The 15,965-nt window shown below is 28.4% G+C and overlaps 2 protein-coding genes across 4 annotated transcripts in view; one reads left to right on the top strand and one right to left on the bottom strand.

Moving 5' to 3' along the window:
• The window catches only part of LOC130673129 (protein tincar), a 49,440-nt gene extending 40,482 nt beyond the window's left edge, over positions 1–8,958 (top strand). For 2 of the 3 annotated variants that reach the window (XM_057478166.1, XM_057478097.1), the window contains exons 8-12: positions 3,966–4,540; positions 4,921–5,134; positions 5,484–5,613; positions 5,733–6,005; positions 6,076–8,958. In XM_057478166.1, coding sequence (XP_057334149.1) covers positions 3,966–4,540; positions 4,921–5,134; positions 5,484–5,613; positions 5,733–6,005; positions 6,076–7,191 — 2,308 coding nt within the window. In that variant the 3' untranslated portion in view covers positions 7,192–8,958. The remainder of the gene's footprint in view (positions 1–3,965; positions 4,541–4,920; positions 5,135–5,483; positions 5,614–5,732; positions 6,006–6,075) is intronic. The other variant, XM_057478237.1, reaches the window with a different exon arrangement.
• Positions 8,959–14,102: 5,144 nt separating this feature from the next.
• Positions 14,103–15,546, bottom strand: LOC130675531 (uncharacterized). The gene has a single exon (XM_057481314.1). It carries the CDS (start codon positions 15,369–15,371, stop codon positions 14,220–14,222), a length of 1,152 nt encoding a protein of 383 aa, XP_057337297.1. The 5' UTR covers positions 15,372–15,546; the 3' UTR covers positions 14,103–14,219.
• Between the last annotated feature and the right edge of the window lie 419 nt (positions 15,547–15,965).

Genomic DNA, 15,965 nt, shown 5'->3' with positions numbered 1-15,965 from the left:
ACGTCTTGTCGAAGGCGTCCTCAAGAAGTCTAATAATGACTTCTTAAAGGTGTCTTTAAAAATAACTCTTTTTGAAGACGTCTTACTGAGTTCACTAGGTGGCTCATTCGACATCTTTAAGATGTTGATAAGACGTTCTAAACATAAATAGGAACTCATTCAAAACTCATCAAGACGTCATTTTGCTATCTGGGTATGCATTTGCCGCGCAAGCCTTCGGTCGATGCAGCCAGTGAAATTGACCGTCACTTTCATACACGGAAAAAAAATTCGACGAAAAATTCCAATATTACTATCGTAATCCTGGACTATACTTTTATTATCTGTAACATTCAAATATATGATACGAAAATTTACAGTTTTTAAAAGATTTTTTACTATTCACTATCGTAATTTCATTAAGAGTTTATTGTAATCAATTCAATAAGAAATATTACAATGTTACTATCGTAAATAGTAAAAGAATAAAAAATAAGATTTAATTATACTATTTATTCTTTTATTCTTCCTTTTAATTTACAGTGCTGCCTCTATGTTTTTACAATACAAGCTACAAAAATTACGATAGTTGGATTGTAAATTTTCTGAAATGGTATAGTATATGCCATCTGAAGCGTTTACGTATGAAAGACAAGTGTTGTCACAAACCATGATGTGATGCTTGTATGAGTGTATATATATATATATAAATACAAATGATGACATCTACTTTGTCTGTATTATTTGTGGTTCAACTATATATATTTATAAATCAGTTCATCTTTATCCACAGTGTAGTGCAGAAATAGAGGTTATTATTCATGACGTTTTTCGGACAATTGTAAATAAGAAATTTAAAATAAAAACTGTACTTTCGTCATTACAAACCTACATAGATTGTGGAATATAATAATTTGGTGGTGTAAGTATAATTATTATTATTCAATTTTTATTAAACTTAATATTCTGTGGGTATATCGTATGATCCTGAAGTTGGCAGATAATTAGTAATTTTCGGATTTTTTTTTTCACCAAAGAAATTACAAAAAAAAAAAAACTAAAAAAATACACATGTAGAAAATTTAAAAAACTATGGGTGCAATTTTTTTAAATATTTTTTTTTTAATTATTTATCGTCTAAAAAAAAATCCAAAAATTATTAGATATCTGCTAACTTCAGTATCATGTATATCGTTCGTTTTAAAATCATTTATCTGGACAAGAAGTTTATTTTTATAAACAATTTAGTAGTATTTTGTGGTCATAGGATAAATGATTCTAAATGAATGAAAATTTATTTTTTCTAATAAATTCAATTCTCCTAATTTTGTTACAGGATAATCTTCATTTGTCGACAATGAATAATTTTACCCGGCTTTGCGAGAGGTAAAACATTTCAATAACCTCAAATTATGGACATTCAACATTTCTTTATGATACTGAAGTTAGCAGACGCCTAATAATTTTTGGATTTTTTTAAAAATGATAAATTATAGAAAAAAAGTATTCGAAAAAATTGCACCTATGGTTTTTTTAATTTTCTACATGTGCGTATTTTGAATACAAATAAATGAGTTATTTATTCATAAATTTTATATATACCAAAAAAATATGTTTGAAAAAATATTAAATAAATGTTTTATTATTACTACTTCAACATGTTTTATTTTTATTTCGAGATTGTATTTTCCTTCTCAATTTAACTGTTAAAAAAAAAAAAAAAATTCCAAATGATAAATTTTTCTTTTTTATTAATTATAAGTTCTACTTTTTTAAGAAAATATATTTTACTCCATTGACTTTTAATTATTATTTTATATTTAAAGAAATTCTACATTACCGACTCATTCATTTTACGATAGTTGTATTAGAATTTATGTTAACACAACTTGTATAATTTACTCTATAGTATCTGATTTTTTCTTTCTGGTAGTAGTATAAATTATAAAATAAAAATTACGATAGTCTATTGTAAAAATTATTATTGAAAACTTATAGTCCAGCGTTACAATACTATATAATGAAAATTACGATAGTTAAATCGTAAAAAATCCGTGAATTTTTTTTCCGTGTATTGACTCTGAATAACTTTTGATCCAGTACACAGAGAACAATATTGTCAGAATGACTATCCAATGTATCTTCAAATGACGTATTGTCAGAATACACGGAGGAAAAATTTGGCTCAAAACCTACCAATTTTTATTATGCTGCCGACCAAACTTGAAACAGGAAGTGAAGCATCCAAAAAGTTATTATGTTCTTATAAAAATTACCATGCCGCATCACAATTATTATAATGTATGAAAATAATTGGTTTGAAAGCTTATCGATAAGTTTCTCGCGCGTAATAAGTATTGTGATACAGCATATTAATTTTTCGTATGAGCATGATAATTTCTTGGATGCTTCATTTCCTGTTTCAAGTTTGGTTGACAGCATAATGAAAATTGGTAGGTTTCGAGTCATCATTTTTCATCGTGTAACAATTCGTACATATACCTAATTTACGAATACTCACATGTTAATTTAATGGTCTATAGTATCGTTAAATTTAATAAATGCATTTAGGTTAGGATGAGTTTTCATTTATGTAATTTAAAAATACGACAAATAGCCTTTGTAAACATATGTAGTCCATTGATATAATAAGTGTTTTAACAGCGTGAAGATCCGTATAGCTAACTTGGCTATCAATTCTCTACAAAAATATTTGATGGACATTACAATGTAATTTACGGTTCATTAGTTTCAAAAATCAGAAGAAAAAATCGGTCTATCGGTTAACCCTGCGGGCCAGCCCCAAAACTTCCCGCTGTTTTCGAGCTCGTTGAGCTCGAAAACATTATTGTGAGTACATTTTTTTGGTGGCATTCGACGCGACTTAAGCTCAAATTTTTACAGCTTCAAGATATTAACAAGCCGCGTCGAATGACACCTCAATGATCAAAATCGGTTCATCCGTTCATGAGTTATGAATATTTACATACATACATACATACATACATACATACGTACGTACGTACGTACGTTCACACATACATACACTCGGACATCATCGTGAAATTAGTCAGGATAACTTTCTAGAACCTCAGAACGTCAAAAACTAATAGAAATTCGGTTTTTGCAAATCGAACCGAAACCAATAACTTCCCGAATTTTTGAAAATTTTAATTTTTTTTAGCGGGAAGTTGAAAAAAAATTCTTGTTTTTTTTGGAACGCCCTAATGTAGATATTTCCGATACATAGAATTAGAACGAGGGATTTGCGAAATGATTGCTTGAGACATAGTAAAGTCATGCAAAAATGTGAAACAGCTGATTTTTCATATTTCATTATAAAGCTGTGGCAATTATCGAGAGAAAGACCTATTTTACTAATGCCACACGTCGCTCAAATGATATACTTTAAACACAGGAGTCATAAAAGATAAATTTTTATGTTATTTGAATATTCGGCCGCAAATGGTGACCTGATAATTCGAAATGCAGCTGAGCTATAGAGAATTTTGAAAAAATCTCAACTTTCCTATGCATTTTAAATAAAAAAACGTCGAAATCAAATGTAAAGTGTTTAGAATTGAGGACTGAAACTTGCAGGAAGTTTTTTTTTGTCAATGTTTACATCATTTTCAAATAGGAGTAAAAAAAAATAGTCGTTCCAAACGGACTACCCTAACATACATAAATCCTAACTAAAATATATACAAGTACTAAAAAAATTTTTCTAGAATAATATCAAAAATTTTCCCATCGCAAAAATTTGTTTGAAAAAATAAAAAGTCCATAGAAAATTTTTTTTTTTTAAGTTACTAGATAATTGAATTTTTTCAGCATCTAAAGGCTTATAAACTTTTTGAAATTTTAAAATAAAATTATAAGTAGCAATTTTACTACAATAAAATTATTTTATGCTAGTGGAACATCGAATCTTTAAAAAATAAATAAAAACTCAATATTTTATCTATATTTTTTTTTTCTTTCAGATTCGCAACATTTTTAGAACACGAACATCAACGACGTGTAATAATATCAAAAGAGGGTCGGCGTAATAGCTCAGGCTGGGCTTACTTTACTCACTGTGCAGCACTATGTGTTTTTTTAGCTCTCGTAATATGCAACGCTCCACTTCTATATGATTACACTGTTGTGTACCGCGGAAGTCTCGACGGAGTAATATTAGCATGTATCCTCGGTACAATAGCCCACTTGTTTTTGTGGTTAATATTCTGGTTCTTTTTGACAATAAAACGTAATTGGATTTTTAAAGTACGCGTAACAATAGCACGTGCTACTGTTCGCTCAGCCCGGTCTGTTAAATTGGTAACGGACGTTGATTTATTGGCGTGTAGACGGAAAAGTACTCATAAGAGTAATTCTAGTAATGATGATGATGATAATGATGACGATACGTTAATTGATCACGAATTAGGCAGTGATGCGCCTCTATTAATTGTTGGAGATGGTAAAACTTATAGTATTGCTGAATCTTCACCTAAAAAAGCTATCATGTGTGTGATTCAAAAGGCTATTATTGAAAGAAAAGCCAAACAAAATGAAGGTATACAATTTTTTAATTACTTTCCTCATTAATCGATTGTTCAATACATCGATTAACTGATTTTTAATCAATCAATAGATCAACTTTTATCATTATTTCACTGAACAAATCAATCGACTTTTTCGTAAATCGATTTTCCGATCAATAAAATAATCGATCGTTAATTGAATCAAAAAAATCGATTATTAAGTCGATCAAATGTTCAAAAAAATTGATTAATTGATTGTTCAAGGTATCAATTAATCGATTACTCGCTAAAGCGATTTATCATTTGTTAAAATGTTAATTACTTGACTGATTAATGGATCGATTAATCGATTGTTTTATACATTAATGAACCAATAAATTGAAATGTCAAACGTTTTTTTATCATTAATTAGGATCGGGCGCCACCGTTAATCGTGCGTCAGGTGAAACAAGCTTGGACGGAGAAGAAGAACAAATATACTGGCTAAGGCCAAAATTGCGGCCGTCACCAGAACAATCACCCAATGGTGGAGCAGGTGGAGCATCAACATTAGACAAAAGTTGGCTCAACAAAAAGCTCCGGCCAAAAGTGACATTCAATGATCTGCCTAGTACGTCTGGCTCGCGGTAATCTATCTACTTTCTTGGTGTCGTTGTTTTTATCGTTTGCTTTGTTTGTTCTATTGTATCACGTTACTCATTAATCACTGCATGTTCTATTGATTACAAACTTTGGGCGCCATTGCGTTAATCAGTCTAGCTCTAGCCTATAGCTATAGAGATAGTTTTAACAAAAACTCAATTAAACCAGCCCTGGCGCCCACTAACTCATCAAAGCACTACTAAATAAGTCGCATGTTTTCGGTCTCTATCTAACATTTATGATTAACTATCTATACTCTACCCACTGACAAATTAGTATAGCGCATAAGTCTATTGTATGACCAATTAATTAACATGATTAATGAACTTATAGCAATAAGGGAAAAAGACGAGGTAATACCGAGGGTGGACCAGACGACGATGGTGATTATGCCACGTTACGTGAGTTACCATTAATGACTGGTATCGACCCCGCTGATGATTCGACATCCGAAGAAAACAAGGTAAATTTTAATCTATTAACCAAACCCTTAACTCATTAACTGAACCCTCAAGTCATTAACCAAATCTTCAAAACTCGAGACATTAATACCTATTAACCATTAACGATTAACAATTCTAGTTACTGGAATGCGTTAATGATGATCAAGTAACCTATTACGCAAGTGGTAACCGCGATCTTCATCCATCAGAGGGCGACCCATCTCCACTATTAACCCCAGAGCCTTTACCTGACCCAAATTTACCAATCGTTCCTGTTCCCCTTCCAATTCCAATGGCTGTAACTAATGAATTAACCATCGCCTCTACGTTATTAACAACATCTACTGCTGCACCTGTTCTTAATTACGATGAAACTGTCGTTAATGACTCTATTAATCATCCATTACCTCAGGTACTTAACCCACTGGTACCAATAGCCGACACTATTTAGACCCAGTAATTAATTAATTATCCATTCGCAGGCAAATGGTCTACCAAGATGTCTACGACACGCGGATTCAGGGATGTCCCAAGATCAATTAACTCCTCGGTCAGATTCATCAAATTCTCCGGCAATCGAGCCCTTGACAAATGGCGTCCATCCAGTGCCAAATTACGAGATTATAGAACGCAGCAATACTTCGTCCAACAGCGAGTCAAGCGGCGTCCATTCAAACATAAGCAATGTCAGTAACTTAACCAATGTAAGTCATCCCTCGATAAATACGCAACAATCACGTCGCGCTACCAGCGTCGATGATCTTACGGTAGCGGACGGTTATGGGGATGAAAAATGGCGGAGCTGTTCACTGCAACGTGGCATCCAACCGCCTAATCAGAACTATAACTCCCCAGGGCCTGGTTCTGGGCAGACCCAGTTCACTAAATTCAATACGATTGATCGAAAATCCTCAAAAGGGGGTCCATGCCCAGCAATAATATTAGAAAATACCTCGGAATCAACGGTTGTGATACGTCGGCGCATGTCACGTCCTAAATTACCCGAGTCATGGAATCCAAATGACCCGGAGCCATTTTCTCGTAGTACTAACATGCGCATGACGTCATTTACTGAAAATAGTGATATCAAGAATTGCATTAATGGCAATGCGTCGGCAACTTTGCCACATTATCCAACCCAACCAATTGTACCAGCTTATCCGCATTGTTCGACAATGCCTTTACCACATGGTGTACACTCTGCTAATAACGTCAGCGGCGCTACTGGGACTGGAGGCAGTTGTGGTTCAGTACCTCAACAAAATTCAGTTCCTATTTTACCTATTGGCGCTGTAAATCATACGACATTACCGACCACTTTGGCGCCAAATCCCATTAATGGTCGGTGTAATTTTCCAACCAACAACCAACTGGTTAATCAGCCAGTTAATGGAGGTTATGTTAAAAGATACCCAATCAATAATGTACTGCCGGTACAGACGCAGCAGTGGTCTTTACCCTCCGGTCATCACACTTTTCCACAGCCACTTCAGAATAAATTTTTCGGGAGTAATGTCGCTAGTGTAAGAGTTAGTGACCGTGATTCAGCTAATTTTTCAATGGCTAGTAGTGGGGATTCAGATATTTGTCATCATTAATGTTAACGATTAATATGGCGCCCATAGATTGGGCGCTGATTAATCTCATCGGAGTATAGGGTTGTTGGTACTCGTTTAACAGGTAATTCCATGAGCTTTCATGAAATGAAAAGGGTTTTTTGATAAATGAAATTTTTGATGTACTTGGATGAGGTTTTTTGGATTTTTTAATAAAGTATTAAGGTTTTTAAGATTTTTAATGGGTCTAATGAATTTTTACGAGTGTTTTTAGAGTGGGATTACGGAGATTTTTTCACGCCGAGTTGAATGAGTACCAACATCGATAGGTTTGGATAATTATTTATTTTAAAAATAATATCCATATCTAGGGTTAAATCTTTTTTGAGTGAGATTTTTAGGGTTTGAATATAAGGTTGTTGGTACTCGTTTTCGAGGAAATTTTATAAGCTACACGATAGTATAATTTTTAAATATAAATATATATATATATATAAATATAAATAATATATAAACGTAATAATTAATTACTAAAAGCTTTCACATCCGTACCAATATCTAATTTTTTTTTTTTTTTAAATATAATCTAAAGCAATAATTTTTAGGTTCAATATGTGTATATTTTTTAACTACAGTTTTAAATAAAAATGACTTCCATATTAATAAATATTAATAATAGTAACAAAAGCTCTTTGCTGACATATATCTTAACATATCGATATAAAATATCTGCAAGAGCAATAATTATTAACGTATGTTTTATTTATCGAGATAATTATTTTTTGAATAATCATCCAGCAAATAAATCAATTTTAATATTGAACAGTAAATATATAAAGATATTTATTTTTTAAATCATCAATTTTTTTGACATATCCATTTTCAAAAACAAAAAAATTATTATAAATTTCTAGAACTTTTTTTTCATTTGAAATTTAAAAAATTGAGTGAGATAAAAAATAGTAGGATTTTTTTTACCATGTGCTTTTACACGCATATATATTTATATATATGTGTGTGTGTATGAATATAAAAATATATAAAATTGCTATTGATCAATATATATTTATATAAATTCAACTAATTACGCACAGTGTATAACAACGGACAGCACAATTGATGATAATAAAGAAAAGACAAGAAAAAATGACAAAAAAAAATTAGTAAAAAAAAATATTAGAAAAGCTGAAAACTTATATATATTTTTTCATAATCTTTTTGCGACAGAATAATTATAAAATATACATATATATACAATATACATATAAACGTATTTATATAGTTGGAAAGTTATAATTTTTTTAATTTCATTAATTATCAAAAGGGCAAAATGGGCCATTTTGAGTTTAATATTTTTTAATTACTATCTAAAAATATGAGATACAAATAAAATTTTATACTTTAAAAAATTCAGGGCAAAAAATTTAATTTCTTTAATTTTTTTTTTTTTTTTTTTTTTCATTCTTATGAAGATTTTGAAATTTTTTTAAAATATCTAGTAAGGTAAAAGCCCCTATACCTACTCACTTTTCATTGGAGCGAGATTAAATCACTCAATATAAATTAATAAATAAAATGAAAAACAATTTTTTTTTTTAGTGTTATTTTTTGAAGTTTCGAGTATTAGAATAAAATTTAAATTTGAAGAATAATGTTGATAATTAATTATTATTAATTTTTTAAATAAGGTCCTTGAGTGTACCCATAGTCGCTCGCTAAAAGTTGCGATGTACCATTACTCGATCAACACATGGCCCTATAGTCGCTCAAAGACAATATCAATTAAACTATGATAAGTTTATTGATTTGGACAAATAATTTACAAATTATACTACTTTATTTTTTCATAATATAAAATTTCATGAATTTTAAAAATGTATTTAATAATATATAGTTGTAACAATTCTTAAAAAATTTGACGTGACATAAATTTAATCTAACGAATGAACGTTAGAGAAAAAAATGCCCGGCTTTGCGCGATTTTGAAAACAGTCATTTAATTTAAATTTATAATCTATTATAAAATAATTTTATACATCATATTTTAATGTATTTAGATTCACAAATAATTATTTATCAATAATAATATTTTTAGTTGTGATTTTTTTTTTATAAAAATTATAAAAAAACGCCTTAAACAGTTAAAGTGAGCGACTAATGGTACTGAGAGGGTATAGGGGCTTTAACCTTAGTCCATTTCTTCCCTTTGTAATTTAAAAAAAAAATTTTAATGTTTATTATTTTTGTCATGAAAAAAATTTATTCATTTTAAAAACGGCGGGTTTTTTTTTAAATTAATTTTTAAATAATTTAAAAACAATTGTCCAGATTGAACTTAAATTTTATTAAGACCCAAGTTCTCGTAGTTATTTTTTATTACTACAAAAATTTTTTAAATCGATTTGCTAATTGACGATCTATCGAAAATGTGTACATGCGTACGTATGCAAAAATTTACATCCGGTTATTGAATATTTAAAAAAAAAAAATTTAACTTATCCAACTATAATTAAATTACTTTTAATCAACATTAATTATCAATAGAACATATCGTTACCTCGTGAACAATAAAAATTTTTTTTAACTCCCGAAAATTCATAATTTGTTTTAAAGTCAAAAAGACACCAATTGATTAGACTTTGAGTTGAAAAAAAAATCAATACTATTAAAAATACGACTTAAAAAAATAATATATCTTTATAAATATATATTACTGATAATATATATAATAATATTAATAACAATAATGAAAATGCTACCATCCCTTTTTACTAAAAATATTTTTTTACTGTAATTTTTGTATTTGTTAGTAACCTAGATCCGACGCATTACAAAATATATATTTAAATATACATATATAAATAACTACATAAAAAAAGTAATTATGATAATTATTATTGATCAATAATAAAACAAAGCTTGAACTATATTTGCATACAAAATAACAAAAAAAATATAAAAAAAAAAATGAATGACTTACAGTATAATAAAACCGATAAGAAATAATTGATTACTATCAAAAGAAATTACATTCTTTGTTTATTACTATAAAATAATAGATATTGACGCTTTCATATATATGATGCGCTTAATTTAGATAAAACAATAAAAAAGTGACAAAAGAAAATTTTTGAATAATGGTAAAATGATGACTAAGAGAAAAAAATATTATAATTGCTTTTAATTTCTTGTGAAAAATTGAAAAATAATTTATATATGAATTATCTGATTACTATATGAATTATCTAGTTCCTATATAAATTATCTGATCTGTATTGGAATTATTCGATAAGTTTCCGAATAATCTGAGCAGTATCTGAATTATTAGATCCACATTTGAATAATTTAATTTTTATCTGCATTATCTGACCCCTATATACATTATCTGAATTATCTGATCAGTATCTAAATTATCTGATCAGTATCTATTATCTACTTTGTATCCAAATCAATTGATCTCGATTTGAATTATCAGACACGCGTCGAAATAATTTAATTTTTATCTGAATTATCTGACCCCTACATCCATTATCTGATCAGTTTCTGAATTATCTGACCAGTATCTGTATTATCTCTTCTGTCTTCAAATTATCTGATCAGCATTAGGATTATCTGATCTGAATTATCTGATACCTAAATGGATTATCTGATCATTGTCTGAATTATCTGACCAGTATCTATTATCTGCTTTGTATCCCAATCATCTGATTTCAATTTGAATTACCAGACACGCGTCGAAATAATTTTATTTTTATCTGAATTATCTGATCCCTACGTGAATTATCTGATCAGTATATGAACTATCAAATACATTTCAGAATTATCTGTACGGTATCTAAATTGACCAGAATTAAAATTATCTAATCTGAATCTGAATTATCTGATCCGCATCTAAATAATTTAATGTTCATCTGAATTATCTGGTACCTATATAAATTATCTGATCAGTATCTGAATTATCTGTTTTGTATTCAAATTATCTGATGAGTTTGAATGAAGCAGACATCAGACAAATTTAAAATTATAAATAAATAAAACAAATAATTTAAAAAATAAATTTTTTGAAAAATGCGCGGTCAAAAAATTTTGAAATCAACAAGTGCATTTTTCATAAAAATTATTTTTTTAATTGTTTACTTATAATTTTAAATTTGTCTGATGTCTGCTTCATTCACACTCGTAATTATCTGACCTCTATTTAAATTATCAGACCCGCGTCTACATAATTTCATCTTTATGTGAATAAAATTGATTCCTATATGAATTATCTGACCAGTATTTTAATTATCTGACCGCTATCTGAATTATTTTATTAATGTCTAAATTATCTGATTCAAATTCAGATAATTAAAGAAAAATTTCAAGGATTTTATCTTTATCTGATTTGTCAGATTCGTATCTGAATCATATATTTTATTTGAAAATTATGATATTTTCTATCCTCCGTAAAAAACAAAAAAAAATTAATACTCGATCAATTTGAAATAGTTAATTAATTAATCAATCAATTAATTAATTTTATTAATTAAAACAATAATATGTATTAATAAAAAGTAATTTAAGAAATTATGATATTAATGCTTGGAGAATAGAGACTTAAGGATAAAATACCCACCTACTTTTAATTGTATATAATTAATTAATTTAATTACTTTTATTAATTATAATTATAATTATAATTATATATATTGTGGAAAAAAAATTTAATGTACGAATATTGTATAAAGACTGATTAGATTATTATGAAAAAAAATTTTTTTTAATATTATTTTATATTCATTTGTAATTTGTAATTATTAATCAATTTTTAATTTTTATAATTAATGTTTTAATTATAGTTGATAATGTAAATTAATTATTAATTAAGATTTTTTTTAAGATGCGACGAATTATTGAGAAATTGAGGTTTGTAATAAAAACGAAGGAATGACATTTTTAAAATTATAAATTAATGAGTAATTAAATTATTGATTAATTAATATTAATGTGTATTATCTTGATGTATGTACTTTTGTCATAAAAAATTGTGAGTGTAAACTTTGTATATTCATTTAATGAAAAAAAAAAAAGAAATAAAAATAATAATAACGATATTACTTAAAAAATTTTTTAAATTTACTCACTCTTCCCGCCATTTTCATTCTTCGCAACTAGTGCTCGTAGATCACCGACGCACAAAGTAATAAATTAAACGTATGAACACTCACTAAAAAAATTAAATTAATGTCACTAATTAATCACCACAGCACAACAATCACTTGAGAATATTATTTTTAATAAAACAAAGAGATTTAAATATTTTTATTTGTATTTTAAAATTCCGACAATCAACATGGCGTCAAATAACACGAGTTACACCGGCACTGAATTTAATTTATTTCACAAGTCACGTTCACTGACACACATAATTTAATATAACAAAATGTTTTTTATTAAACAACTAATTAATTGAAAGTAATGATACATTTAAAATCGAGCGACACAACAATTAAATCATTTATTTTACCGGATTGAAACGACAACGACAATGAGAGCTTCGGTTAGGCGGGAGACTGACTGACGCTGAGAAGCTTCCTGCGCACGCGTGGATAAATTTTATCTCTACTGCGCAGGTCTTTCCAACCGACCCTACAACTGCGCAAGTGTTTCGGGGTACAAACTAATATTCCCGCCATCGCACTGACTCAGACGTTTTCAAACTTGTGATTAAATAAATAAATTTAGTGATTTTTTCGTGTAAATAAATAAAAACTTTTGTCTCTAAATATTCTTTAGTAACGAACGAACATTTTCTGATAATAATTCAATCGGTATTTGAAATATAAAAAGTAATTAATAAAATTGAGAACATATTATCTAAATATCGCGATTCGAGCGAGTGGTCAGAAGGTTTAATTCAAATTTTTTATTTTAACTGAGTGTGAACGCAGCAGACATGAGACAATTTATGAATTTTAAATAAATAAATTAATTAATTAAAATAATGAAATTTTAAAAAATGCGCGTACAGATTTTTCGTTTGTTTAAAACCGTAATTTTGAATTTTTACTCTAATTACATTTTATTCATTTATTTTTAAATTTCAAAAATTGACATTTGTCAGCTACACTTACTCTCATTTCAACCAGTGTAAAAAAAATTCGTTCCAAAAAAGTTCCGCATGTGGAATTTCTAAAAATGAGACAGATTAGAACTTCGAATGGAACTTTTTTGGAACGTTAGTAATTTTGATGGTAAAAAAAAAATTTTTATGAGCAAATTTAGAGTCAAAAGAGGACGTTCTTGGAATTTGTTTGGAATTTTTTATGGATGTTTTTTTTTGTTCTATAAAAAATTCAAAAGTAGTGATTTTTAAACTATTTTGTCATGTTTTTGGAACGTCTTTGATCTACAAGAGATGCAAAAGTAGTGATTTTGGAATGTTTTGGAATGCCTTTTTTAGTCCATAAAAAAGCCAAAAGTGGTGATACTAGAACTTCTTTGGAATGTCTGTATAAAATTCCAAAAAAGTTCCAAGAACGTCCTTTTTTGACTCTAAATTTGCTCATAAAAACTTTTTTTTTTACCATCAAAATTACTAACGTTTCAAAAAAGTTCCATTCGAAGTTCTAATTTATCTCATGTTTAGAAGTTCCACATGCGGAACTTTTTTGGAACGAATTTTTTTTACACGAGAACAAAGCTCGATAGACTCAATAGAGTCATGGGTATTCTTTGTAAAGGAAATTGCATGCTAGACATGAAATTGGGGTTGAAAATTATATACAATAATTAAATGGGGGAAATATAGACCCAGAGAGTATGAACGGGAAATGTTGTTTCTGAATTATTGGGGTTTATAATCTGATATCTATTTAGAAAATTTTAGAAATACAGAATTTTTTTTAATTTTCAAGTGAGGGCTTAAAAAATTATGAACAATTTTAAAAAAAATTCAATTTCAATTATCTACACGTGCCTGTATTATTTTCACAAATAACTTATTCATCCTCATAAAACATCGATGAGAAATTTATCAGAATCCATAAGATTTTATAAAATATTTTAAGTTGCGAATGAATATATTTATATTATAATTCCAAATCATCAGAACTAATTAACGGTAATTCATCATTACCACCTATTATAAATTGATTAACTAATTCATCATCAATATTAATATCATCGTTTAACGTAATTTCAGAAAACCGATTCCTAACCTCAGATTTATAAAACTTATTGGTTAGTATCCACTTAACCATATTAATTACGCTATTATTCACACATATATTTTTACTATTATCCTCATGTGTATGATACCCACAATTGGTATTTATATCATATGCTTCGACATAATTATGATCTTCCAAACAAGTAACATCATATTTTTCAATATCTCCAAAAACGTAGGTCAATAGATCGTAGTAATGATAATTTTTAACATAAATTACTTGAATATCACATCTAGTTACTATGTTATAAATTTCATTTCTCATACGTTGTAATTCATAATAACCGTCGTCATACTTAATTCCAAATTTATTATAATAATTATCGTATTTCTTTTTATTAATGTTATTTATGGAATCATTTGAAACATATACTGGTTTAATTACACATAGTTTATGATAAACAATATTACCATCATCATTTAATCCATGAATACTCAGTTCTTTAATTTTAAATTTATTTTTATAATCACGATAACCACTGAAATTAATAACTAATTGCATATTTCGACGTGAATTTATTTTATTTACTTTACGTTCTATTAACCATTCAGCCATTAATTTCGCATTGTCACCCGCGCAATAATTATTTGATTTATTAATATGATGAGGACAATTTGTTTCAGTTAATTCATAATTATCATCGAACCCTAAATCACTTAATAGTTTTATTTTGTCAGATTGATATTTACTGTTGTTGATAAAACTTATTAATTTACTTAACTGCTCACCATTTCGCACATAAATCTTATTGTTTTCATGATTTATTCTCATTAATCTACTGCGTAATACATATACTGGATATAAATTATGAGAATTTTTTACACCGAATTTATCAATAAAATTTTTGTAACTTTTATTGTTTGCTTGCAACGGAATTGCATTTTGTGGATCTTTTGTAATTGTTATTGGTTCAGTTATTACTGACAAATAATCTAATCGGCACAAACTAAATTCTTTTATTATAAATTTATTTTTATAATAGTAACCGCTAAAATCAATAACTATTTTCATTGTTATAAATTTATAGTTCTTCTAATATAATGATAATAAATTAGAAAAAAAAACTGGGCAACTGTCGGCTCTGCAGGTCTATAAAAATTTATGGAAAATTAAGGAAATTCAAAAATCAGAGATTCCGGCAATTCCTGTAGCCCTAATAAAAGAAATTGATACCTATAACATATCGATGTGCGCAGGTCATTAAAGATTTTCTTAGACAAATCGAATTGCGTGATTCACGGTAGCATCACGGTGAGCGTTCACGGTGATTTACCATAATACACCGTGATTCAGGTCTGCCAGGGTAAGAAACTCAGTACCCAATCAGGGAACTAGTCTGCCCTGTTATGGCAAAACGACGTATCTCAAAAATTATAGTTTCGAGAAAATAGCGTTTAAAGTTTTAACAGAATTTGAGTACAATTTAACAGAAAAATTGATTTCTGTTATGACAAAACGCTGTAACTCGAAGAATTAAATTTCCAATGCAAAAAAGATACGTTTTTGCACGCCTCGGAAACGAAGCGGAGAGGTTGTGCTTTATAACCGACCTGTCAAGGTCACACGATTTCCACTCATTAAAGTGCATATATTTTTTTTCTATTA

The sequence above is a fragment of the Microplitis mediator genome, chromosome 1, assembly GCF_029852145.1.
Source record: "Microplitis mediator isolate UGA2020A chromosome 1, iyMicMedi2.1, whole genome shotgun sequence".
NCBI classification, from domain to species: Eukaryota; Metazoa; Arthropoda; class Insecta; order Hymenoptera; family Braconidae; genus Microplitis; species Microplitis mediator.
Note: the sequence above shows the minus strand (reverse complement) of the source record. Positions and strands in the feature narration are given on the sequence as shown.

What these genes read in the sequence shown, in the direction of transcription:
- LOC130675531 (XM_057481314.1), bottom strand. Translation starts at nt 15,371, where the DNA reads ATGAAAATAGTTATTGATTTTAGCGGTTACTATTATAAAAATAAATTT.